The following is a 27,209-nucleotide window of genomic DNA, read 5'->3' on the forward strand; positions in this document are numbered from 1 at the left end:
CTCTTTCTTTTTGCCGCATTTTCGTTTTTTCCAACATTCAACCTGTCTATTCTTTCTACTCGATCGGTTGGGGTTTCGACTGATAATGGCCGCTTCCACCTCACGGCCTTGGATTTCTCTGCAAAATCATGGAGAAATCTTGGCTTTCGCCGAGAAGAACCCGACGTTCGGTTGTCGTAAATGTGATTTATGCTGCGATGGTCCGATCACCAAGTGTTTTGGGAGGTTTCAGGGGATAAGAGCAGTGGCTCTTTCTCCTGAAAATGGGTTGAGTAAGAGTAGGAGAGGCTCTCCCGAAAACTACAATCTGGTCTGCAGTGAAACGGAGAATCACGTCGACGGCCGTAATAGTTTAGGTAAGGAACAAGAACTGTTCGTTCGCTGGCTGCGGGACACTTGGCCATACTTCATTGCGCATAGAGGTAGTACATTCATCGTTTTGATTTCAGCAGAAATTGTCGAAAGTCCACACTTGGACGCAATTCTGAAGGTACTCATCTCTCCCCGCTCTGTGCTTCTCCTACTTATGTTTTCCTTTTCGAAATTATTAGCAAAGAAACCGCCATTAATGATTTTCTGTGCAAAATATGTTGACATTAAACTGTAAAAACTTTGAAACGTGTGGAGGATATTAATTATCCATGGAACGAGAATCAAGGGGTTGTTTGACTGTTTGCATTAGCCTTGACTACTCAGGAGCTTACAGCAGATGAAGAGAATTATTATGTACGTGAGTTAAACAAACTTAAGAAACCTTTGGACATCGCCTCGGAGAGTAATTATTTATTAGAGAATAGAGATGATGTGTCGGCACTCGGCAGCCCATACGTTCTAAATAGCTGAGAAAATCCATTTAAGTTTGTAATTTTTAATAGCACCGTACCCGATACGCGTTCTCCGACGACTGTTAGTTGTTTCCGGCGGATTAAAATATCTCGCCTTGGAGTTGAACGCTAGAGTGATGGGACCAGGGTAAAAAAGGTGGAAATCTGATAAGAGTATGCAGAGGTGTTCATGGAAAGGGATTTTGTCCGCATATTACTGGAAATCGTGAGACATAAAAATTTACCAGTCGCTCTGAAACTTTGATTGTTCTTGATTCCCTGAATAAAAAATGAAGAAATTGAAGATGGGGCTCTTTGGGCGGTCGGTGGACATGTTTATTATAACCGTCTATTGTTGCCCAGCAATTTAGAAAAAGGAAAGGACAGCGTCACAGCAGGCAGAGCAGTCTTCTCTTCTTTTCGCCCTCTTCATCCTTGATTTTTCCACCGCCGCCTCTGTTTTTCTAATTTACTCTGCTGTGTTTCGTTTCCTCTGTTTTTGGAAGGGGTCATTCGCTTCTTCGGAAAATGAGCAAAATCTTTGCAGCAAAACAAAGAGGAAAACGAGAAAATCTGTTTTTCACGGTGAAGCAACGCCATGTCAATCCTCGGGGGCATCAACTTTGATTGAGCTGCGTTGACTGACCGAGGTTTTAAAATACTAAAATGTAAACCAGCTTTCCGGGTTTTTCCTTTTTCACCAAACCTAGCTTTTAGTCTTTACAGTCACACATCATAAAATATAAAATATAAAAAAATAAAAAGACAAATTTCTTAAATTATTCTTATAATTTAGTTAAGGGTTTCAGATAATATTTTTATAAAATAATTAAAATAAGGTAATTTTTTTTTTAAATACCAAAAAAGGGCAATGATACTATTCATCCTTTCCTTGCCCTTTGATCTTTGCTCTCTCACACTCAATTATCTCCCTTTCCAACTGCTGGGCGACAGATGCGTCTTTGCTTGAATAGGTCGCTCTAAAGAATCTTCAACTTCATTTTAAACCGAAGGAATCCCAATTCCTATCGATCAGGTGAAATCCCGATCACCTATGCGCATAGCCGTTGCCTCCTGGTGGCTTGTGCTTATGAGAATTCCAATGATTTGTGATGGAGGTTGATTTGACCCGACTTCTTAACTAGAGGACACGTGGACATGACTCAACGTAAATGATAGTTTAACATGACAGTTTGGTCATAACTCCGCGTAATGAGCTCGCTGGAAGTTCAATATGAACATCCCGCCACAAGACAATTCGCTATAGTTCGTTACAATTCGTTGTAAAACGACTTGTTGCAAGGCAGCCGCTATTGGAGCTCGCTACGAAGGAGTTCGCTATTGAGTAACCCAGAGTCTTCGGGAAACATCTTATCCGACAAGACCGTGCCTGCCAAACTACTCCCATGTTTCTTGTCCAGCGGCGCAGCACCTGCTAGTCCAAAGGACTGTGCCCACGTCTCATGTCAGGCAACGTTATGCATGCCAGCTCCGCATAACGTCTCTCAGCTGAAAGGACCGTACTCTGCGACGGTTACCCATACCAATCGAATCAGCCTGGCGAATAACGGCTGTAGTAGAGAATCATAGGCGGTTACACCCGATTTGATAGAGCATCAGTATATAAAGGCCCCAGTTTCCAAGGGGCAGGGTAATCGAAAATTTCACATCTTCACTCTTAGCATTTATTTCTTCGTAACTCTCTAAGTTTTCCACCGAGTTCTAACTTAAGCATTGGAGTGTTAGGAGTGAAATCCCTACTAGCTAGGAATGACTAGATCGCGCTACATCAATCTGATTCGTCAGTATGTCTCCGATCTTAAATCGGGCTCGCTAGACCTGTAGAAGCAGGCGACCATGGTTTTTCTACTGGTGAAGGAAAACCAAAACACGAACCTGATTGTCTCCACTATGCCACGAACACGAACATGAAAGTCAAAGGCAGAGACAACCGAAAAGCGAAGTCAAAACCTCGGTAGACCTGCCTGCTTTTGATTGTAATTCGTTGTGTTCGACCATGGTTTTCCTTCACTAAACACAAACACGACTCTTTAATCAAAAAATAGTTTTCTTGGTTTCTGTACCGGATGCAAAAACCGCTTTGGTCGATGAAGGCGACATCTTGTACTGATAGATAGAGATCATGGAGGATGAATAAAGGTGCAGAGAAAGACGATGAATAGTGTCATTGTTATTTCATATATTTTTTTAAAAAAGTTACCTTATTTTTATTATTTTATAAAAATATTATCTTTTATTGATATTCAAGGCAAAAGTTGCCCTTATCTTCTAAAACCTCTTTATATATTATTTTAAAATATCTATTGTTTCTGACAATTGATATATCACTGAAAAATAAAATGTTAAATTTACCCTTCAATATTTTTTAAGATTCAATTTATAAGAAGTATAAATACAAATATATACAGAATAAATACATGCAAAATAATACAAAATACCCTTTTCAAACTGAGCCTAATTTTCAAAATAAAACCTAACTAATCAGAATTTTGAAAAACTGCAATCTCTTTCCTCTTTCATCCTCTACGTGGCATTTCTCAGGGAAAGTCCATCAACAAAGAGGAAGAGGCTACCCTCTGATCTAAGTCTGCCGTTGCCGCCCCCAATCCCACCTCAGCAACAACCTTCTTAAACTGCATCTTTAAATTTTATATCAGAGATTCAGAAATCTAGACTAGAAAGTATGTAGAAAGCGTTAGCAGGACCGTAGTAGTAGGAGGGAGTACGGTCGACGCAACAGGCCCTCCTTCTTCGTCCTGGTCGCCCCTGACTTTTCCAAACTGCTTGTAAGATCGAAGAACCCAAAAGGGATTTTCAATTTTAATTACAGTCTGATTGCGAAGGCAGAGTCGATCAACTTGATCAATTCATGTTATTTATATTTTCTTTTACAATTAGTTATTACTTGAGGAAATCTCTCCCATTGACAATGGTGTTGTTGAGGAAACTTCTCCCACGGAAAATGTAGTTTTGAATATAAACAAGGAAAATGAGAACGCTGACAATGTTGTAGATATGTCACAAGTAAATGGAGTTTCTAAAGGTATTAACTCTTATGGGAAGGAGGTCGAAAGCTCTAAGTACTGATTTAGTAGTCGAATACTGTAAAGTAAGTTCTAACATGCTTTGATTCCTTTGAATTGTTTCTGTTGGATGAATGATTGGGTATGGTCCGTATGGAGACATGGATATGATGATCTGTATTTAGAAAATTGGATCTGGTCGTGACAATGGCTTGAAGAACACTAAAATACCTAAGGATCAAGCTAATTGGAAAGTTCCAATTTCATTTTCTCGAACTCAGAGGCCAAGTATGTCTCAAAGTTTTTCCTTCCCTTCAAGGGGATGCTTACCGATGGGCTTGAAGAAGAGCTTTGATGGCAAGTCGGTGAAATTGGATTCTAAACACTCCCCGGCAAATGACACGGAAAGTGAGGGCTCAGTTTCCAATGGATATGCCTCTTCATCAATTTCTCGTGTGAATAATTTCAACAGCTCCAACGCTGTGAGCTCTGTGAATGCTAAATCAAATGGTGGTGGTTTATATGCCTAGCGGACCACTTTGACATCTGTTGAAGGGTTTGTTTTCCTTCTTCTCAATATCTCTTTGTGCTTTTTCCCTTGTCTGCACTACCCTTCTGTGTTTATTTAAAATCAGGTTAGCAAGTCTGTTTCCTTAGATGCAAGTTGTAACCGGCGGTCGACCACAATCCAAAGAACACCAGTAAGTTATTGTTCTTACAACCTATAGAGTTATGCATCCGTTCAATGGATCGATGCCTAAAAGACTCACCCTCACAAGTCCGACCGGGAAAAGCAAGTGATTCTCACCCAAAGAAAGAAACGCAAGGCGATGCTATAGGGGTGGTCAACGACTTAGTCCGTCTTGGGGATCCTCCGTCTTGGTGCATCACCTTCTGGCTGCCATTAATGGAATAAATGGAGATTCTGGACAGAACCGGCACGACATGGAGGACAGTTGGCATGAGACCTCAGCCATATATCAATGCAGTCCACATGGATAGCTGGTGCAGCGGTGACAGAGGTATACAGGTCTCACTCTCAGTCTCGATACCCTGAATTTTATGTGATAAAAGGGTGTTTTAGGGGTTCTCAAAGAGTTTCAAATCTGCGCCCCACCCTTTATCAAAGGCTTCTCAAAGGGTGATAAAAATGTATCAATGAACGGTTATTGATAACGGTAGTAAAGGTTTTAGACAATCGTCAGAAATGGTAGAGAGAGAAAATATCTCCAAGTCCAAGGTGCACTTTTCTCCCGCTGGAGATTCCTTGTGGCCCCCACACTTCCACTGTTCGCAAATCGCAAGTTCGCAAACATGGCGGGCGACGAGCGTCGGTCCTTGGTCCCGCGCAAGTCGCAACAGTAATGCATACATCCTCGTCGTGAAACGATCCTCACGTGCTTCAAGATCCAGTCTTGTGGCCCTATACTCTTACGCGCTAGATTGAGCCATTGAGGTTCTTCAGTCGTTGAGTCTCTTCCCGTCTTCCGTCTCTGGTTCGCTCTTTTTTGCTTTGCGGCGTCTTTTGCTACTTTTCAGTGTTCCGGCCACGTCTATGCCAAATTAGGGTTCTCCTCTGGTTTTCATTCGTTCATCAATGGTTGCTTCGAGCTTGAGTCCCTGGATCTTCGTCCAAAACGTTATAGAAATATTAACATCGAGCGAATACAGATCAATTCAAAGTAGGATACCGCGGTTACCCCATGGTTTAAGTGGAAGGAATGGAAGCTACCAATCAAGTAAGGAGTTCCCATTGTCGCTGGGGTATTATGGTCTTATGAGGAGGAGAAGATTTTCTGTCAATTGTGATGCATTTGGCGATCCTGACCATTCGAGCACTGACGAGCGTGACAAGATGAAGGAAGAACAGTTTGTTCGGTGGTTTCGAGAAGCTTGGCCGTATTTTAGGGCGCACGGAGGTAGCACATTCGTTGTGGTCATTTCCGCGGAAATAGTAGATAGTTCATACTTCGATGCGATTCTGAAGGCAAGTTCTGTGTGTGTTACTATATACTGATTTTCTTATTATATCATCTTATTCCATTTTCCTTGCTTTAACAAGACATTTTTTTTTCCTGTTTGATTGACTGCTAAATATTAATTTTTAATGCTTATGATGTCGTGGAGGGTATCTTAGTTCCCTAAAAATTGAATTTTCATAGCTCTGGGTTGATGTTCGTGGCATGCAGGTTTCTGTTTAGTGAGGGAATTTGTAATTCTAAATTTCTAATACACAGTGGTCGAGTCGACGTGATTTTATTTTTCTCTTGAGGAAAAACTAAGGGTTCAAGGGAAACATAAAGAAATTAAATAATAAGTACTCTATTATTGCGAATGCACATGGGTATCATTTTATCTTCCCACGCGTTACCCATGTTAGATACTTATATATTTGTTCTGCAGTTCCGAACTGATGTTTTTGAGAAGGTCATGATGCGCAGAAGAAGGAAAAGAACCATTTCGTTATTAAATGGATTGGGTGTAATTTCAAGGTGGTTAGATAGGGACCGCCAACTAAACTAGTTAAGGCATTCGTTAGACCTTTTGATGCGGGAAAAAGATGTCTGCAAGTCAGCCGGCAAAACTACGTACTAGATGGAATTTATGCAAAACTAATTCATACTCTGAATAAAGCGTTATTTCTTTTCTTTTCTTTTTTTTATAACTACTTTACTGTTCTCTCTCCCTCTCTCTAAAAAATGAATCTTATTATCTTAGTTGGAAATGCTGAGGTATAATTGAACAGCTTGTATATTTTACTATATAAAATTCTGTACTTCGGAATGTTTGGATGCTATTTGTCATTTATTCACTGCTTTGTATATCAGCATTAGAAAATATTTCTGCAGGATATTTCTCTCCTTCATGGCCTGGGGGTTAGATTTGTTCTTGTTCCTGGTACACATGTACAAATTGACAAGCTTTTGATGAAGAGAGGTAAGCATCTTGTGCTTAACTTCTTACTTTTCTTTATAAATGAATACATACTACTTGCTATTGAATTTCATCATTTTATAATGATGGTCTCTACCTTTGAACCATGACTTTCTTTACATGACTGATGTAGCCATAGTTGTGCTATGTTACTTAGGCATCTCACTGATATAACCACTATTTCATGGTGCGCAAGAAGGATAATTTGCATTTTGATTTTCTTTCTTTTACTATACCATTGTAATGTCATAGATGCTATAAGGCTAGTTGTCTTTATAGATTTGATTGCAGAAGACTGAAAAGAGGAGGAGAAAGAGAGAACTGAAGAAGGAAAACAAGAGTGAACTATTATTAGGGAGGATTGGGAGGTCACTTACGTGCCTATCTCTCTATTTTTATTCATAAAGAAACCTTGACTAACACGATTCCACCACATTAATACCCTGATGCTATACATTACTCTATTGCATTAATTTGTAGTCCCAATGACTAAGAACACTCTACCTCAAGGTGGTGCATAAATATCATACATAATTAGCTTGCTAAGAATATTTCACATTTTGGACTTTACAACTACCTTAGTGAGAATATTAATTAGTTGAACCTCAATATGTATCCTTCTATCATGTTGGATTAGATTATATGCTATACTAATAGTAGTTTGGTTATCATAGTAGATCTCCATTGGTCCCTCTATCAGATAACCAAGCTCATGGAGAAGCTTCTTGAGCTAGAGCAACAAACAAGTCCCATGTAGGCACAACATATTGCTTCTTGCTTCTCTAAATAAACAGGTTTCCACTAACAAATTTGCAATACCCAGACATTGATCTTTTGCCAGTGACTGAGCTTGAACAGTCTGCATCTATATAGGCATCAACTTTCATGTACCCATTCTTCTTAGACAATTGCCCCTTAATTGGAGAGCTTTTGAGATAACACAAAATCCTGTTAACTACATTATTGTTTGAAATACTGCTAGTAAGACACATCAAACACCTCACTCTGTGCTGAAGAAAAGACCAAATTAACCACTAGGTTAATGTATCAAGTTTTGATGGCCGGTATTGAGTAAGGTTGAATGTCAGATGAATTTTTTAGGAGCATATTTTTTGTTGTTTGTTTAGTTGAATGCCCTCCAGCTACCTCCCTGATGAGTACCAAGTATTCTGAATTATACTTTGAAGTTGGACCTTCATATTTCTAATATTCTGATTGTTTTATTTTAAACATCTATTGCTATGAAACAGAGCTAGAAGAGGTATGCAACTATACATGAATCCTGCTGGATCAAGTAATATGGTTTTATTAGTAGTAACTACATCATGGAATCCTGTATCTTTTTATCCCTCTCTCGTGTTCATGCTGATGTGTTCCTTTGGGTCTGCTATTTTACAGTTAAGTAAAAACATTTTGCTTGTAGGAAAAGAGGCCAGATATGTTGGTCAATACCGGATTACGGATTCTGATTCCTTAGAGGCAGCAATGCAAGCAGCTGGGAAGATCTATAATATAATGCAAGCAAAGCTTTCCCCTGGCCCTTCAATATTTAATATTCGCCGGCATGGTGAAAATAGTCGTTGGCATGATGTTGGTGTCCGTGTTTCAGGGGGTAATTTTCTTGCAGCTAAGGTGAGTCTTTTTTATCAATAATGATTAGAGAGCTTTATTAAATATGTTAAGTATATGAGTCCATTGCTAAGAGGAGAACCGATTAGCATTTAGCAAGGAAAGAAAACAGGAGATGTACAGAACAACATGAAGTTGTTGAGTAAAGAAAAAATAAGGAAAAAAACATGGGAATACAGTTATGTTTGTTGAGTTGATGGGTACTAAAAAGATGGGAAATGTTGGTTATGTGATCAGAAACACCATAATCTATTATCCAAGGGATACGTTGATTACCTGAGATGGTTGCATGATTAGTAGTATTATGAGTACCTAAATGTGCGAAGGCTGTAGAAGCAGGAATGCCTCCAAATTTCTCCAACTCTGCTCTCACAACAGCCAATTACTCCACCATTGATGTATCCTCACTGGTCCCCTTTTCTTCCTCTAGTACTATGGCAAGATTTGCATTTCCTTCCTTTTTATTATTTTTAAATCCGACTGGCTTCAAATGAGGATATAATTTCCAATAGTAATCCTTAGTATACTTTGGTTTCTTGCAGAAATCACAAATTATCTCCTTCTCATTCTTCTTTCCATTCCTTTTTGGTTTAACACTCACATGGGCATAGTGCTAGGGTCACTAACTGAATCTGTCTCCTACTCTGCTTATAACTAACCATAGCATACAGCATAGACAATGACACAACATCTTTTTCAATTATATTTTACTTGGTAATGTCATACCTGGGTTGGGCCCAATTAAGAATTCAAAGATTATTACTTTCCCAAACTACTATGTCCAGTAAATCAATCTTTTGCCACAAAGATTTTAGCATAGAGTAGTGCAGTGCCAGTGGTTTTTCCCCTTGTTGCAGATTATTCACATCATTCCTCAATTTATATGCTTTGGTCACATTCATCTTTTGGGAAATGAGAATATGTTTCTACCACATTGTCCCATACTTGGTTGAAATCATCCACAAATAATGCTTACTGATTTGTGGTTGCATGGAATTCACCAGCCACCCAACAACCATGTAATTCTCCTGCATTCATTTCTCATATGTGGGATCCTTCTCATTTTGATTCTTGCTACCTGTAAGATAACCTAGTTTCCACTTACCACAAGCATATTTGTACAGATTGAGACCATTCTAGTAATTAGTTGCATCTAGTCTAACTGTAGTCACAACACTGTAGAAATTGCTTGTAGACCCCGCTTGACCAATCCCAGATTATGTGTACTGCTTCGATTCAACTCTAGATTGCTGCTCCATTGAACAAACAACTTAGTTTAAAAACAAACAGAAACAAAAAACTGGTATGCAAACCTAGAATAACTGATCTGCAATCAGTTCAACACTTGAAAGTTGAAACTAGGGTTTCATCAACCTGACAACATAGGATGAAGAGAGAAATTGCAAATGCTTCTTGTAGTGTTCCTAGATCTCTGTCAATAGCAACCACACTCTATGATGGATCAAATAGCTCCTACAGAGCCCCCAGCATCAATCCACTTGATTAACCCCTAACACGATCAAGGTCAGATTTCTCTAGTTGGTTCTGATTTTGGGCCAAGATCTCCAGGAATACCTTCTGGGCTTCAAAATTGCAATCAAAAGTCTACAAAATGTCATACCAACTAGGTGGCAACTCTTCTTGATGATCAACAGCTCACCTCTCCATACACTCTACTGATCCTAGAGTGTATGGGTTCAAGAGAAAAGAAAGAAAGGAACCACTCTAATACCAAGAAGTTAAACAGAACAGCATAAATCTTGTGGTTTAATCATGAAAAATTAGTAGAAGAAGATTCAGATCTATAGAAGAGATAGAGAAGAGGAAATAAGGTTTGGAGGAAAGAAAAATCATGGCTGTCTCCTTGCCCCCAATAATGTTTTATTAACTCTAATCACCACCTAAAGAACAATTACAGAAAAACCCTTAATGGGGTGGCTGCTAAAATAAAAGAATATGGGCCTTAGTCCCTCTATAACTAAAGACACTACTCAATAAGGGAACTTAAGAAATAAAAGGAAGGGAGGGCCATAGGCCCAGCCCATCAGCTCAAAAATGTTTGCTGCTCAGCCCTGGGCCTGGTGCCTCCCATACAAGATTTGATCTTCCAATACCTAGCCTAGTCAGTGCACTACTAAGGCGTTACCATTTTAGATTTGGTGAGTTACCATTTTAGATGTGCTGCTTAGGGTTTTGACTTTTGATTCAGCTGAGCTTTGAATCCTGCTAATTTTCTCTCTGGCAAGATTTGATCTTTCTGTTATCTACCAAAAAATGATATGATCTTCCAACACCTACACTGCTAAGACATTTTATTTTAGATTTGTTAACTTACCATTTTATATGTGTTTTTAATGATTTTAGTTAGGCTGAGCTTTGAATCCTGTTAATTCTCCCTCATTATTCCTTTTGATAGGATTAATGTCTTTTGTAAATCCTTAGTCAGGTGTTGGTATGTTCATATTTTATTTATACCACTTAAGTCTGCAACTCTTCCTGTTTTTTTCTCTAACCAGAAAAGAGGAGTTGTCAATGGGATTGACTTTGGGGCAACAGGTGAAGTAAAGAAAATAGATGTCACTCACATACGTGAGAGGCTTGATCGAGATGGCATAGTAATACTTAGCAATCTGGGATATTCCAGCTCTGGAGAAGTTTTAAATTGCAAGTATGCCACAATAGCTTCTACTAGGCCTCTTTGGTTATTTATTTCCTTCATTTCATTGGATGGATGTTACTGTCATGCAGTTTTCAGTATACAAGAAGATAATATATTTATTGTTCTCTTTCATTTTGATATACATATGAAGCTTAGTATGTATCATTTTATTAGCTTTTCTATTCCCTTATCTACAGTTTCATATTTCATGGCATCCTTATCTTTGCTGTGATTTTGTGCTTGTGCTTTATAGTCCATTCATTAATCTTTTTTGCAATGCAATTCCTTCTCTCCCTGATCTGTGTTTCTTAAATACTAATCATGGTCATATTATGGAAAGATAGAGATACTGCTAGTAGTCAAGGTTTTGAATATCGATACAGGCCGATATGCTGGTTGGGGCGTATCGGCCTGTATCATTGGGCGCTTTTAATTTTTTTTTCCAAACTGGTTCAGGGGGGTTGGTTTAAGGCTCGTTTACCCCCTGAACCAGGTCAGACCCCGAAACACATACTGTAAGGGCGTATTAGGGAATCACCAATACGACATGTTGTGAATTTTTAATCCTTGCTAGTAGTATCAATAGGTTAAGGAAAGAGCAGAAAAAGAGATGATAAAGAAAAAACCCATAGGTATTCATGGTGCCATGAGCTTTACCTATGTCAATGCGTCATACTTCTGAATTTAGAAGAGTTTTGTTTTCCTTTCTCCTCTTGCATTTTAAATCTGTTAGACATTGCCTTCAACAAGCTACAAAATTTAAATCCTCTGAATTTTTCTCAGAGAATAGCTTTCTAATCTTTTTTGTCTTCTTAAATTGTTGAAGAGTTTGATTTCAGGCTGGCTAAGCTGTAATTTCCAAAGCAACTTCAAGAATTTCAAAATTCACTTTCTTGATTTTGTCTTCTCTAGATGAAGCTTGTGATAAACAAAGGACCGAGGATTCTTTTATTTGTTGGCAGTGTCATTATTTAGACTTTAAAAAGCGTCTTTTGGATGCCTTGAACTGAGAATATTTGATCAGAATTTATTCCTGCATTGTCTGCATTAGAATCCTAAGAAGCTAGATTATTGCTAATTGAAGTTTGTATAATCTCTTCTAGTTCATATGACTAGAAGTTTTCTAGACAAGAAAAGAAACTAATGTTATTCAAGAGAAAAATCAAGTTATATTTCTTTTATTGAACCATCTCAAAGAACCATTTAAGTTGAAAGCTTAAACTATTAGGTGAGGTCCTTGAATAGGTTGATATTTTCTAATACGCCCCCCTCACATGAAAGCCCATTGGGCTTGGATCGTGAACAAGCACAGACCCACCCATACCTTGTGCTGAAACTTATTTAATTATAATGGGAGTAATGAGGATCGAACACCAGACCACTTGGTCAAAATGGCTCTGATACCATCTCAAAGAACCATTCAACCTAAAAGCTTAAACTATTAGATGAGGTCCTTGAATAGGTTGATATTTTCTAACAAACCATGGCATGGTCAAAACCTAACACCTAGTTTCCTACTAGAAAATCTTGACCATAAAGAAACTGCTCTGATAAAGCTAAATAAGAACTTCTATAAAATGAATCACGTTACAATTTGTTAATATTTTGGGCAGTCTCCCAAGTCACTTCATCTTCATTAGATCTTAGTTAGCTCTTAAGGTTGTTGGATATGTAATTAGATGATCTTTTCATTGACTCCAAAATCAACCTAAAAGTTGTAGCCATTTAAAAGTTTCATGTCACATCTCACAAGAAAAGTGATGAATCTACAATTTAGGTGGTATTTGGTTCATGGTTCTGAAAAAGGGTGGTATGGTTCAAGAACCATATCAGTCTCTTTTTGCAAATGAGTATTGGCGTGTGAGACACACCATGCCAATCTGAAAAAGTTTCATGTATTTTCACTATTTACTTTTGATCTACAGTCTTCATCAGATAGAGACATTATGATTAGAGCCATATTGGCGTACGAAACACACCATATAACTTACCACATCATGCTTACATCATCTAACCATATGGTTGAGAATCCTACAAAAATTTGTGCCAAAAAATGCCATTTTGCTAATTCTGGAACCATGAGTTGCTGGTTCCAGAACCAGAAATAGCATACAGAATGCTTGTTGTGTTTGTGAACCAGATGAAACACAAACACAACCACGAAACCCCCCCCCCCCCCCCCCTAAATCTTCCTTGAAATTAGTAACTCTCAACGGGTTAACCCCAATAACATTATTGATCTGAGTGGACCAAATTGTCCTTGAGTGATTAGGATACAAGATGCAACTATAATCGCCTGATGCTGCTTTTGTTTAAGTTAATTGGCTACATGGATGTCATCATTATCAGCAAATACCTATCATAGTACTTTTCTTTTGGAAGAGAACCCTCTAGGATAATCATTTCCTTTTTTACTTTTTTATACCTAGTGTTAGTCATCCACAAAATGCCCTGCTTACAGGTGTTTTTGGGAACCCATTTTTTTTAATAATTATATAAAATATGTTTGAAACTGAAGCTTGAAAAAACTAAAAAAAAAAAAGAGTATGGTTTAAAGTACTGATACACCTCTGCTGATACATGAAGGTGTATTGATACTTTGAACCATGGGTGCTACTTGAATGTGAGTTTCACAAGGCCTATTGGGTTGCGATGTGTTTTCCCATGCCTTGGGCCAGGTGCATGCTCCATTGGAGGTCATTGAATGAGATTTAGCCAAGAAAAATGAATAATTTAGAAACTACAATTAATTAATTCTGAGTTATTTATGCAATTGAGAATTGGGTTTGATTATTGACTATTGAGTGTAAAAGAAAAAAAGAAGTGTGAGAGCAATGGGTTAGGCAGTAAGAGCTGGCCTGAACTTTCTAAGAGGTGCTAGGCACATACTATATTACATCATTCTTTTTTACATAAAAAAGGGCAGCCCAGTTCACAATGCTCTTGCCAATGTAGGGTCTGGGGAGTGACAGATTTATGCAGCCTTGCCCCTGCAGATAACATAGAGAGGCTATTTCCAAGATTTGAACCCAGGTCCACCCTCATTTTTACATCTTGATATTTCTTTTTGATAGGAAACGGTTACTTTCATTGAAGATAATTAAAACACAAACACAATTGTCAACCACCCAAATATAGGGTGCTGACCTCATTGTTACATCTTGATAAGATTCTAAACAATTACCCATAAAAAATTCTAAGCTATTTTGTTCTAATATGTCCATCATAAAAGGGAAAATATTTTATTATTATTTCCTAGACCACAAACATAGTAACATGTTGCACACAAACAGGAAAAAAGTTTCAGGTTAATTTTGCTTTAGTTGGGTCCAGTGTAATAGGGACACTGACTTCTCTTTTTTTGTTGGTGGGGGAAGATACAAGGTGGTGACAATAAGAGGTAAACCATTTTTGTTTCTAATAACCTAAAATGTCTAAAGTACCATTTTGATGGATTGCTGATTTTAAACTTAATGGAGTTGCTGAAGGTTAATTTAAATTACTGTATTTTTGGGACTGAAATATCTGAAAATTCTTGGTTATCTTGAAAAGTTTTTGCAACTCCCACATTATTTCATGTTTGAAAATAATTAGTTGAATTGCTGAGGTAGATACATAATCCTTAATATCTCTTGACATTTAATGCTATTTTGCTATACTCTATGTACTCATTTCTGCACCTTCGAGCTGTCATATGTGTCAAAATTTCTGATGTTATAAGAATAAAATTTACAATTCCAAGTCTTCATTGCCTTGGTGCTCAATCACAAGGTTAGAGAGTGTTTGATGCTTTAACCTTTTGAGTGTTGCAGCACATATGAAGTTGCTACTGCTTGTGCCTTAGCTATTGGAGCAGAGAAGCTTATCTGCATTGTGGATGGTCCAATTCTAGATGAAAGTGGGCGGCTCATTCGTTTCTTGACTCTTCAAGATGCAGACTTGTTGATCAGAGAGAGAGCTAAACAAAGTGAAATAGCTGCTAATTATGTCAAGGCTGTTGATGATGGTGCCACTTATTCTGGATGCAATAGCTCTCCTGATTCCAATGGCAATAGCCCCCCTCAGTATGCAATGCACTCAAGCAAACAGTACAATATAACATTTCAGAATGGTGTTGGTTTTGACAATGGAAATGGGTTATGGTCGGGTGAACAAGGATTTGCTATTGGAGGTGAGGAACGTTTGAGTAGATTAAATGGTTACCTGTCAGAGTTGGCTGCTGCAGCTTTTGTTTGCAGAGTAAGGCTTTAGTAACACACTACATGGATCCCTTTTCACTATAATTATTACTATGTATTTTGCAACTGAAAATATATAATGTTTAATATGTGGTTTTCTTGTCTTTTTTTTTTTTTTTTAAGTTTATACATGAAGGCTATAAATACATTTCAATGTAATGGTATTTTAAGTGTACACACTTGAGACTGGAGTATTGGTACTGGGGAATGGGCCCATCCCCAAATTTTATATGCTTTGACCTTTTTTTTTTAATTTTTTAATATCAATTAAAGATTTACCAATAAAAAGTGTACAGTTAAAGATTTTAGTTTATTGCATTTTTTGGTTGCAGGTCAAAGCATATCTTAATCTGTCTAACTGATGTTTTAAAACGTATTGGTGTGATGCAAGGCATTCTGTCATTCTAAGGCATAAGGTGTTAACTGGAAAGTGAGCTCCTAAGCATGGATTTTTTATTAATAAATATTAAAAATAAGATTTTATATAGTAAATATTCCATAAAAATAGGAAATTTGTGAGAAATTAGAAATTTCATATTTGCAATTTCTAATAACTACTGGCCACTATTTTGACCTTGCCCTGATAATATTATTGGTGGTAAAGTCCTGGAATCCCCTCTTTGTTAAAAGAAGCTAATGTTTTTCTTTGATAAATGTTAAAAGAAGCTAATAATTACTTCATTGGAGAAGACAAAGAACAACATAAGACTACAGTGATGAGATTATAATAGTTTGCACAATCTCCTTTGATACATTGAATATCTTGAAATGAACTGCCATTCTCTGATCACTTGGCCTACATAAATGTCTTTGGAATCATCCCTCCTTGGAATCAAGTCAAGAATTGCTCTAATAGAGTGGGCTTTATTGAAATGTCAACAAGGATATTAAGAAGTTGGTTTTGAAGTATAAGCAGCCAATCTTTATTAGTCTATTTTTTTTTTAATTGGCAAGCATTCAGTCCTAATTTGTAAGTGATTTATGTAGTTTCCTTTTTCATCCATAGATTTATTTCACTTGGAAATAAGCAGTACTAGTAACATATGGTTGTTGGTTTTCCTTGCAGAGTTTACTTTGTTGTAACTGATAAATCTTGTATTCATGCAAGATCTCTTCATTCAACTAAATCATGTTTCTTCTGAGAAATGTGTACCTAAGTTTGGCATTTCTTAGTAAATTTCTTCCTATGATACATATGTGCAGACATATTTGGACTGAGTTGCAAATTGAATACCATGCGTTTTTTTGTTATTATAATTAACTGAGCTTCAAATTTTGAATGTCTTGCATTGTTGCTTGTAATTTCTATTAGGGAGGCGTTCAAAGAGTACATCTATTAGATGGCACCATTGGTGGAGTTTTATTGTTGGAGTTATTTCAAAGAGATGGGATGGGGACAATGGTGGCTAGGTAAGTTGTCCTTTCATGTGAACTCCTATATATCAGTAATATAACTTCTCATGGGTTCTGCCTTGTTTTATGTATTATTTCCTTGGATTTTAAATGTTTGTTTCTTATTTTCCCTGTATTTTTTATAGCTCAGATGGTTGCTACCTATCATACGTTAGATATTCAACATGCACATTGTACATGTGTTGACAGGCTAAGATACTGATATTAGCAACTTATATTCCCCTCTACTGCACAAATCCTTCATTTTTTATTGTATGTTGTCATTATGAATTCCTAAGAATTTAATTTCTGGTTTCGGTAAATGTCATAAACCTTGCTTGGGGTTTTCAAATTTCTCCAACCACCTTTCACATTTTGCCATTAGTATCAATTGCCTCTTTTGTAAAGAATCTGTCATTTGCTAAAAGACAAAGCAAGAAGTCATTCAGTCCAGCCACTTAAACTGTTATCAAATGGCCTGTTAATTATCTATGTGTTTACATGCAACAATAGGTCATCACCTAGTTTGACAAACCTAGCCTAGTGAATATCAATCACAGAAAAAAATCTAGTGATCTTGGCCATACCTTGGATGTGAGTAACCAACCACCTTGTACCTGGGCTTCACCTTAGGCAACATTTTCCAATCCTGGGATCTATAAACTTGTTTGCTGTTGCTGAAGCATGTAAAATGACATTGAGATTGCCTTGTATTTTACTATGTTATGATGCTCAAATTTTTATAACCATATGTTTTTGACTATGTGTTACCCTTTTCAGTGACCTTTACGAGGGAGCACGGCCAGCTAAGGTGACAGATCTTCCTGGAATTAAACAAATTATACAACCCTTAATAGAGCGTGGCACATTGGTTCAAAGAACTGATGAGGAGGTCCGTCCTATACTTTTGATTCTTTACTCTTCTATGTTTATGTCATGAAATAAGTAACTATAAACTTCATCCTGCCACCTTGCTTACTGTCTTTTTATGGAATTAGAACTAAGAGATTGTTGTCCTTTTGATATTTTAGCTACTTAAAGAATTAGATTCATTCATCATTGTGGAGAGAGAAGGTCAAATTATTGCTTGTGCTGCCCTTTTCCCTTTCTTTAATGAGAAGTGTGGAGAAGTTGCTGCTATTGCTGTATCTCCTGAATGCCGTGGACAAGGACAAGGAGACAAATTACTTGGTATGATATTGAAACCTAATTATTCTCACATTACTTGTTCTAATTGTTGCAACTGTAGAACTTTTAAGATATTTGCCATTGACATAAGTAGTAATAGATGACTCATCAGTCATCATGTTCTTCAGTGTTCTCTTTATTCTTGTTGCAACTGAAATATTACAAGTAGACAACCCAGGTTTTATTTCTCATAGACAAGTAAGACCTTCAGAAGCCTGAAAATGTTGATTCCCTTCCCCATTGCACACAATAAAAAGGCCATTTTCAGTCAAGGTTCAAAGTATCTGTGGTGGGGTAGTGCTCCTTTAGAAGAAAAACTCCCCTTGTTGTACTTGCTTTCTTCTTTTAAAAATAAAACTCTCAGTTCGTGTCCTTTTCCTCCAGTGGGCTTTCGTCGAATTTTGGGTTTAGACATAACTGGTGGGGAAGTGGAAATTCCCTTGTGGCTGTGCATAGAGTCATTAGACTCTTTGGAAGGTGTTTTTTTTGGATCTTCAAAGCTTGATGCCAGACTTTCACTCCCTTGTTCTTCTGGTCTCTTTTCTTGTTCGTCCTTTGAGTCCCTTTCCTCTTGTGGCTCTGCCCCTACTTTTCCAGTGGAAGAGGTGTGGAGTGGATTTGTTCCACCCAAGGTGAGGGCTTTCTGCAGGGAGGTTTTTCACTCAAAAATAAACACTTGTGAGACCCTTCAAAAGAAATGACCCAATTGGTGCTTATCTCCTCACGTCTGTCTTCTCTGCAATGCGAATGGGGAAACTTCTTTTCACATACTTATCTCTTGCCCTTTTGTGGCTGGTATAGGAGGAGTTTTCAGAAATGCTGATGGGAGCATCCTTGTTCTACTTTCTGTCCAGCTGGCCATGGTAATGCAATTAGAGCAAAAGTTGTAGATGTCCTACAGGGCCTAAAGTTGGCAAAGAGGAACAATTACACCAACATTATTGTTGAAGGGGACTCTAAAAGTGGTGGTGCATTGGGTTAGGCAAGAAGAGAGGTGCCCTTGGCAGTATAGACATATTCTGAGAGAGATCTCTGAACTCAAAAGAAACAGAGCTGTAGCTGTTCAATGGGTTTACAGATCTGCAAATGGGTTGGCAGATGGTTTGGCTGGACAAGGGTTAGAAAGAGAAAATCTATTATGAGGAGTTGGGACTCTTTCCTAACTTGTAACTGCTGCTTGGGGGCTGGTTTTTTGTTCTTTCTGTTTCTTATTTTGGGTCTTGGTCATCTGACTCTCTGGGTAGACTGTAGAGGTGTGTAAATCGGGCCGTGTCGCCCGCGGCCCGGCACGACGGTGCGCAGGCTGTGCTGGGTTGGGGGTTCCAGGTCCATGGGCTGGCACGGCACGGCATGACTATGCGTGTCATGCTGCCCACAGTCCACATGCTGGCATGGCCCAACACATGGCTCCGAACAGCCCGTGGGCCCGCAATGGGCCAAGTGCAGCCCGCCTGAGAAAGTACTAGCCGTTGGGGGACCCCCAACAGCTAGTTTCAGCTTTTTTAGGGTTTTTTTACAGAAATACCCCCTCAATCAACAACTATAAGCTTATAAACAGCTATATAAGGGGGTATTTATGTATTTTGGCTTTGGGGGGATAAAAAGACAATAATGCCCCTCCAACAGCTATATCCTATGTAACAGCTAGTTCGAAAATTTGGGGGCATTTGGGTAAAGTGATAAATGACTTCATAATGACCAAAATACCCTCCCAACAACTAAAAAATGACTAGTTTTTAAGGTATTTTGGGCAATTGAATTATTTTCAATTCTTATAAATAGCCCTATCCTCCACCAGTCTCATCACACCAATTCAGCAATTCTCTTCTCAAATCTCATACTCTCTCAGTTTCTTATATCATATAGTCTCATACTGTTATACACTTAGCAATTTAGAAGGAGGCTTTGAGGCTTCAACCATTGAAATCAAGTTGAGATTCTGTATCGGTAATCTGACCATCTGGGTAAGTGCAACTAAATTATTTTTTATTTTTTTAGAATTAAAAAAAGGCTGGCTCCTCCTCCTGAAACCAATTCCCCAACATTAAGTTCACTAGCCCGATTTGGAAAATATTTAAAATAGAGGAGATTGAGGGGAAGGGAAAAAGAGTCGTTTGCCAAAAATGTAGGATTGACTTTAGCTTTAGTAGCAAGGGTGGTACTGGCCACTTGGACAGACATTTGTTCTTCCATGAAACAAGAAAAAGACATCTACTTTAAAGATTTGTTGGATGCCGAGGATAAATTACATGACACTACTACACCTAATGAAGCATATGATTAAAGCCAATGAGATGGAGTAATTTTTTCAATTTTATTTAAATTATTTTTTCAACAATGCATTTTTTATTTTTAATTTGTAATTTTTTTTATATTTTAAATGAAATAAAATTCCTATATTTTTTCCAATTTGTTGTCCATTTTGTATTTTGGTAAGTATTTTTTTTTTTCATTTCTTAGTTTTTTTTTTTCAATTTGTTCCCAAAGGAAAGTTAAGTATTTTAGTTTTACTTAGAAAAAATTAAAAAACAACAAAAAAGTTGGGGCCTTTTTGGCCCGGTTCAGTCCAGGCTCAAGGCCCAACCCATAGCCCCACTTGGCACAGCCCAAGCCCATGGCACAGCACAGGCCTGTGCAGGATTGGGCTGTGGGCTGTTCTGGGCCGACCCCCCAAATTATCCCAAGGGAGGGAAGCATGGCCCAGCTCGGCTGCATGTGGGCTGTGTCGTGCTGGCCCAGTATGGCCCGATTTACACCTCTATCTCTGGGATGACTGAATTCCTGTACTATTTTCAGCTTTAACGAATCTTTTTCGTTATTCATAAAAAAGGTTCAAAGTATTGATACACCCGATATGGAGGAAGAGGTGAATTACTGTATTGGTACTTCAAACCAACCCCACGCTTCATTTTTTTTTTTTTACCAAAACCTGTTCAGGGGGATGGCCTAAGGCCTGCCTACCCCCTGAAATGGGTTTTGATCCCAAAGGATCCTAAAATCGTGTATCAGTGACATGCTGATATAATATGATGCACCTGGTATGGGGTGTATCATGTTGAAGATTTGAGCCTTGTTTCTAGTTTGTGTTTTTTTCCTTGTATCTTTTGAATATTATCATCAGCATACAAAACATTTTGCATGTCTTTCCTTTTACTCCCTGGAGAAGCCAAGAGGATATATTTTATGCTGCAACGCAAACTGGTTAACTGTTGCAATCAAGGTTTTAAAAACTGACCTGGAAATGAAACCACTTTGACCACCGGTTTCTGGGTCAGCAGTTCGATCATCCGGGTCAAACTGTTTGGGTGGGTCGATCTATTTGACCTATTAGGGTAAGAGGATGATACATATATGTTTCATTACTCATTTTATGAGAAAAGAGAGAAGTGGCTGTCGGCTGGGAAAAAGAAAGGAAAGGGAAGAAAGAAAAGGAAAAGAAAGGAAGAAGAGGAGGAAGAGAGCAGCGGTGGTGGCGATGACGACAGTAGCAGAGCAACGGCGACGGTAACAGAGCAGTGGCAACCGTAGATCTGATCTCAGATCTTGCAAATTTCTCAGACTCTCTCTCTCTCTCTCTCTCTCACACACACACACACACACACACAGTAGTGATTTCAGATCTGAGATCTAATTTCAATCCTTCCCTCATTTCTCGATCTCCTCTCTGTAAATGCTCTCTTAAAAAAAATTAAATAACAAATATTTTATTAAACTGTAAACCACTGCCCAGGTTGAACAATTTAGTGGTTTTCTGACTAATTCAACGGTTTAAAAAAACAAAAGTGGTTTAGTTGAAAACCGGACCCGGAGATATGACTGTTTTCTGGGTCAAACGGTTCGACTGTCTAGGCCGGTCCGGTTTTCGAAACAATGGTTGCAACTTTCTACTGTATTGTCTATTTTGCTTATGCTTAAGATTGGAAATTTTGTAGAACCTACAGTAAATCTGACCATAAATAGAGTAGCAAAATCAACCCAAACATGAAGGGTCGTTTGGGTCTGTTTATCGGTTTAATCGGTCAGTTTATCAATGCAACTTGGTCCAATGCATTCCAGAACTGGAAGTCTCAGTTGAAGTTTGATTTTTGGGCCATTACACACCATGATTAAGGCTGCATTTGCCATTTGGCATTCATAGATACTCATAAGACCAATGGGCTTGTGATGCAATCTGAAATCTGAATGATTCAACTTTTAACATGCATTAAAATTTAAAAATATTAAATAAAAAAACAAAATACTAACCTGTGAATGTGATGCTTGAGTCTTGAGAAGTTGAGACTTGAGAGAATGAGAGTTGAGAAGAGGGGAGGAAAACAACAGTACTTTTAGTTGTAATGGTAGTGGATGAAACTTGAAAGAAGCCTTGAGAGTGCTTGAGGCAGACCAGGCGAGGATGAAGATTGGAATTTAGAAGAGCCAAAGAGAAATCAAGATTCAAAACTCTAGGACTCTTATTTGGTGGAAAGCATGCCTTAGAGAGTAGAAGCTCTCTTTGACTCTTTCCAGAATTGAAAGACACCAACGTGTACACTCTCCAAGACTCCATTGACTCAAATTATGTCTTTTCCCCCATATTCAATGTTTCCTATCTGGTGTAAAGTTTCCAACTCAAAAAAGAAAAACAATCCCAAAGACAAAACTAACTCCCATTTAGCTAATATTTTATTGTTTTTTTTATGTTAAAGATAAGTAGCTAATTAGAAAGTAGAAACTAGGATAGGGAATTAGGGATTACCGGATTAGAGAGAAGACTAGAAAGTTAGAAAGTAGTTAACTCGGTTCGGTTTCGGTTTTCACACATGAAAACCGAAACCAAACTGAATTATTGGTTTATTTACCTACACAAACCGTAACCGACTGGTGGTGTTGAAAAACCAACCAAATCGGGTTGGGTCAGGCCGGTTTGGTTGGTTTGAAATCAAATATGAAAATCCCTACTTCATACATTAAAACCACACCCCAAAAACACAGTTTTGGGGTGTTGCATCACTTTGTCAATTGCTAAAATTATCCATGCATTTCTTCATTGATCCACAGTAAAAAGAATCAACAGGGAATGATATCATAATGGGCACCTATTGGTAAAAGATTTAGTGGGCGATTTCTTTGGTTTAATCGGTTCTAACTGCCTTTTAAAATGCTTTGCTTGTTGGTTACTGCACAAATGATCGCACTACTTGCCCTATGTAATTAGCTTTCGTTAGCATTTTCAATGTTTTACTAAGGTGTGTTTCATAATTCCTGCAGACTACATTGAAAAGAAAGCATTATGTCTTCAACTGGAGAAGCTTTTCCTACTTACAACCCGAACTGCTGATTGGTATGTGGTCCCTAACAATTACAAATTTAAGTGATTATATGTTATTTCTTGTTATGACTTATGAGGCACCTTTTGTTTGGTCATTAGGCAAATTAGATTCTTAAAAATTTTTTTGTCTGATTTTTTTTTTCTCCAGAACAAATTAAACACTGACCGTATGTTTATAAATCCTGTTTTTTTTATCAGCAACAGAAGAAGATTCTTTTAATTCTACCTCTTTTAATTAATAAAGTCTTCTTCTGTTGCTGATAAAAAAATCAGGATTCATAAACATACTGTTGGTGTTTAATTTGTTCTGGAGAAAAAAAATCATTTCAAAATGCCCAGGAAAAGCTATTATTAACCTCTTTCAGGAAAAAGCTAAATACAATAGACACTTTGTTTCCAGTTTCAATACGAAGTTGTTCAACTTTTTATCTCATTATTACTGTTACCATGACACGTTCACGTTTGCTAATAATCAATTTTCCATCTATGCAGACGCTAAATGCATTCTAAGATGACAGCTTCAAAAATTCTTGACATCATCCTTTTTATTAGGGAAAATTCCCATACCCTGTACTTTGGGCATAGTGCCACTTTGGTCCCCGAACTTTAAAATGCAACAATTCAGTACCCAAACTTTCAAAACATGACAATCCAGTACCTGCTGTCAATTAGCTGTTAAGTGGCATTTGAAAAAGACAAAAATGCCCTTCGAGTGTCATCTAATTTTCTTTATCAACCATCCAAACATTGACAAAAAAGTAACAGTCTCAAATCCTTGCCTCTTCATTCAAGAAAGTTGCGTCTTTTTCAAGTGCCACTTAATGGCTGGAACAGCTAATTAATGGCAGGTACTAGATTGCCACGTTTTAAAAGTTTGGGTACCGAATTGTTGCATTTTAAAGTTCGGGGACCAAAGTAGCATTAGGCCTAAAGTACAGGGTACTAATAGGGAATTTTCCCTTTTCATTATATAAAGATATAGAATAATCTGATATTCAACGCATAGGGTGTTTCTCAATTTCCAAAACGGATTTTTAATCCCCGACTCCATAGCCAGATCATCTTAGAATGGTCCTTTTGTCAATGCATGTTCCTATCACGCTATAATTGTTATAATATACAAACTTTAGTGAATCATGCATTCTAAATGATGCTTCGTCTGATATGAATGGCTGTAGTTGAACCTCAGTCAAACATATTTGGCGTCAATGGATATTACTCTGTCGTTCAAAGAATTGGTGCTATTATCTTCTTATTGCCCATTTGTGATTACCAGTGTTATTCTGAGGCACTTCACTGATGGAAAATGTATTTTACAGGTTTGTGAGGCGTGGTTTCTCCGAGTGTTCCATCGAGTCCATCCCTGAAGCAAGGAGGGGGAAGATAAATCTTTCCCGTGGATCGAAGTACTACATAAAGAAGTTGCAGCCAGACATGAGTGGAATTACTGTTAATAGGGTATTGAATTGAACCAAGTCTGGTTACTGTATGTTATATTCCTTTTTGCCTGTTGTTTACAAGAGCTGCAAGGTTCAAAGCTCATTCAAAGTTTCTTGCTGCAGGTGGTTACAACCACCTAAAAAGAGGCAGTATTGCCTCCATTTCGTCTGCTTCTAATATTATTGCAGTGGGAACTTGTCTTTTTCTATTAAACTCATCATAATTTTTTTCCTTTTTCTATTAAACTCATCATAACTTTTCAAAACCTCCAAAGAGCCCCCCTTATCAGTTATCAATTAGTTTTATTGTCCAAAACCCACATTCCGTTTTAGTTTTTTGGTGTCATCATGAATAATGAGTTCAGCTTCAGTCAGGGCCAAGCCCATTCTCCCTGCTTATGTGCTTTATTTTATAGGGAAATATTCTCACAAAAGGCAGTTGGAACAGTGTGGATACGGGTTTGCCCTGATGGAAGCCGATCTCGATCTTGACTAGCCATTCAGAGGCAATTTGACATGGTAAAATATTCAAATGCATGTGGACAATTTTTACTAATCACTAATAGTGATTAGTAAACTAAGGACTTAAGGAGGGCTCCCTGGAGGTTTTGAAAAATCACGGGGAGTTGAGAAAAATGCAAAAAAGTTATGGTGTTGATTTACGAAGAAACAGCGGTTCAGCTACAACAGCCAGCAGACTAAACCTTGCTCATGAAGTCCTTCCCTTGCCAAAGCGTTAGAAACGGTAGGCAATGATACAGTGTAACACTCCTTTTATTACTAAATAAATCAACATGCATTTGTAAGTTTTTTTTATTAGGTTCGAACCTCTTTAAAAATGTACTTGAAAGACTTCAAAGACTTGAAGGGTGAATACTTGGAGCAATTGAAATTATGACTTCATCTTGTAAACAAGTAACACTAGTCGAACATAGGTATGACTTCTTCTAGAATAGAAATAGAGGATCAGATCAGCACCTTCTTTTTTCGGATAGGAAATAATTCTCTCTTCTTTAAGTTTCTGAATTTTTTTCCTTTCATTTTTGGAAGAAAAATAGGGGCTCCGCTCTTGTTCTTCATTTGATTCTTTTCTTCAATGTTTTAAAAACTGACTCAGAACTAGAGCTGCTTTGGCCATCGGTTTTTGGGTCAGCAGTTCGATCATCTGGTTTGAATGACCCATTTTAATTTAAAAAATAAAAAATAATTAAAATAAATCATCTGGTTTGAATAGATGGCCCATTCTAATTTAAAAAAAAATAAAAAATAATTAAAATAAATAACGATAAAAAACTATTGTCTAGGTCGACGGTTCAACCACCTAGGCCAATGGGTAACTGACCAAGTCAACGGTTTTTTGCCAAGGAACAAGTGAAGGGTGAAACAGAATTGGTTGCCTGGACGGTTCCTGGGCTGAACAGTCTGATCATCCAAATCATTGGTGGTTCAAAAACATTGATTTTCTTTATGTTTTTTTAAGCAATAATAGAGACGTTTGGCAAAATGCTTTTTGAGAGCGCATTTTTGTTCTTCAGAAACAGAAATGATGTTTGTAAAAAGAATTCAGGTTAAAAGAAATCCTACTCAATCGATATAATAAAAAACCCACATTTCAAGATATCCAACAAAGTAAAAAAAAAAAATGAACAAATGAATTTAGATAATGGAAACTTGGCATCCGTTAGAGATGATTGTTGTCAAAGATTAGTTTGGGTAATCTATTCAGAGCAACGATGAGTAAAACAGAGCAATGATGAGTAAACCAGGTCCGGCGAGAAGGAATACACTTACCTGTTTACGTGAATCTGGCCGAAAATGTCGCTGGAGCTTTGTATCGTTTGCTCACTGTCCGATTATTGATGCAGTAGGAGCCAAGGGAGTTCCCTCCTCCGAGATGTGCAGTGGCAATGAGGTAGTATTGAATGAATGAAAGGTGATTGTTTAGGGCTTGTTTCTATCATTTTGCATGAAATAACCAAATATATCCCTTCTCTCGCATGGGAATGATAGCACATGTTCATTAATATGCATTAATGTTGTGAGAATCACGCATTCTCTGGGAATACGCTCTTTGAAAGTGTCGATTTGTCACTCCCAAAGAATGTGTTCCTTGAGTGTTGTTCTCACGTGAGAATAGCTTGTTTCTTTCTTTTTTTTTTTTTTTTTTGTACCAAACACATTCCTGCTCCACAAAAACATTGGGAACGATAGAAACGTTCTCATAAAACTTTGCCAAATAAAAATGGTTGTTTTTGAGATAATAGCCTCAAAACATTATGAAGAAAACATTTATTTATGAGATACAACAAGCCTTGAAACACTAAGAAAAGGAATTTTAGGAGATTAAGCATTGTGCTATCACCTAGGTTCGCTTTGGTGCATTGAAAACTATGAAAGAGACTGAGGAACATGTAAGTTTATTAAGGGCTAACTTTTATGGGAGATGAAATAATACCAGAGGCAAAAATAATTTTGTAGATGAGGTTTATTTGACAAATCATAAATACAGCATGATAAATTTCTAACCCATCGGCTCAGTTTGTCATCAAAT

General features: G+C 37.6%; 1 protein-coding gene across 5 annotated transcripts; it reads left to right on the forward strand.

Annotated features, from left to right (window-relative positions):
- The first annotated feature begins 5 nt into the window (after positions 1-5).
- LOC148850078 (putative amino-acid acetyltransferase NAGS1, chloroplastic) lies at positions 6-25,258 on the forward strand. Of its 5 annotated transcripts, none has more exons than XM_088944822.1 (11): positions 6-490; positions 6,718-6,805; positions 8,226-8,434; positions 10,948-11,099; positions 14,903-15,329; positions 16,641-16,738; positions 17,501-17,612; positions 17,752-17,911; positions 23,159-23,231; positions 24,539-24,677; positions 25,075-25,258. In XM_088944822.1, the coding sequence occupies exons 1-11, from the start codon at positions 86-88 to the stop codon at positions 25,126-25,128; spliced, it is 1,917 nt and encodes a 638-aa protein (XP_088800948.1). In that variant the 5' UTR covers positions 6-85; the 3' UTR covers positions 25,129-25,258. The 5 variants fall into 5 exon arrangements, with proteins under 5 accessions (XP_088800948.1, XP_088800950.1, XP_088800951.1 ...); XM_088944824.1 differs by lacking the exon at positions 25,075-25,258 and adding an exon at positions 24,782-24,872; XM_088944823.1 differs by lacking the exon at positions 6-490 and adding an exon at positions 4,870-5,855 and having other exon boundaries at positions 25,075-25,255.
- Positions 25,259-27,209: the final 1,951 nt, after the last annotated feature.

This window comes from Nelumbo lutea, chromosome 5, assembly GCF_056320005.1.
Source record: "Nelumbo lutea isolate HS-2025 chromosome 5, American lotus-T2T, whole genome shotgun sequence".
NCBI classification, from domain to species: domain Eukaryota; kingdom Viridiplantae; phylum Streptophyta; class Magnoliopsida; order Proteales; family Nelumbonaceae; genus Nelumbo; species Nelumbo lutea.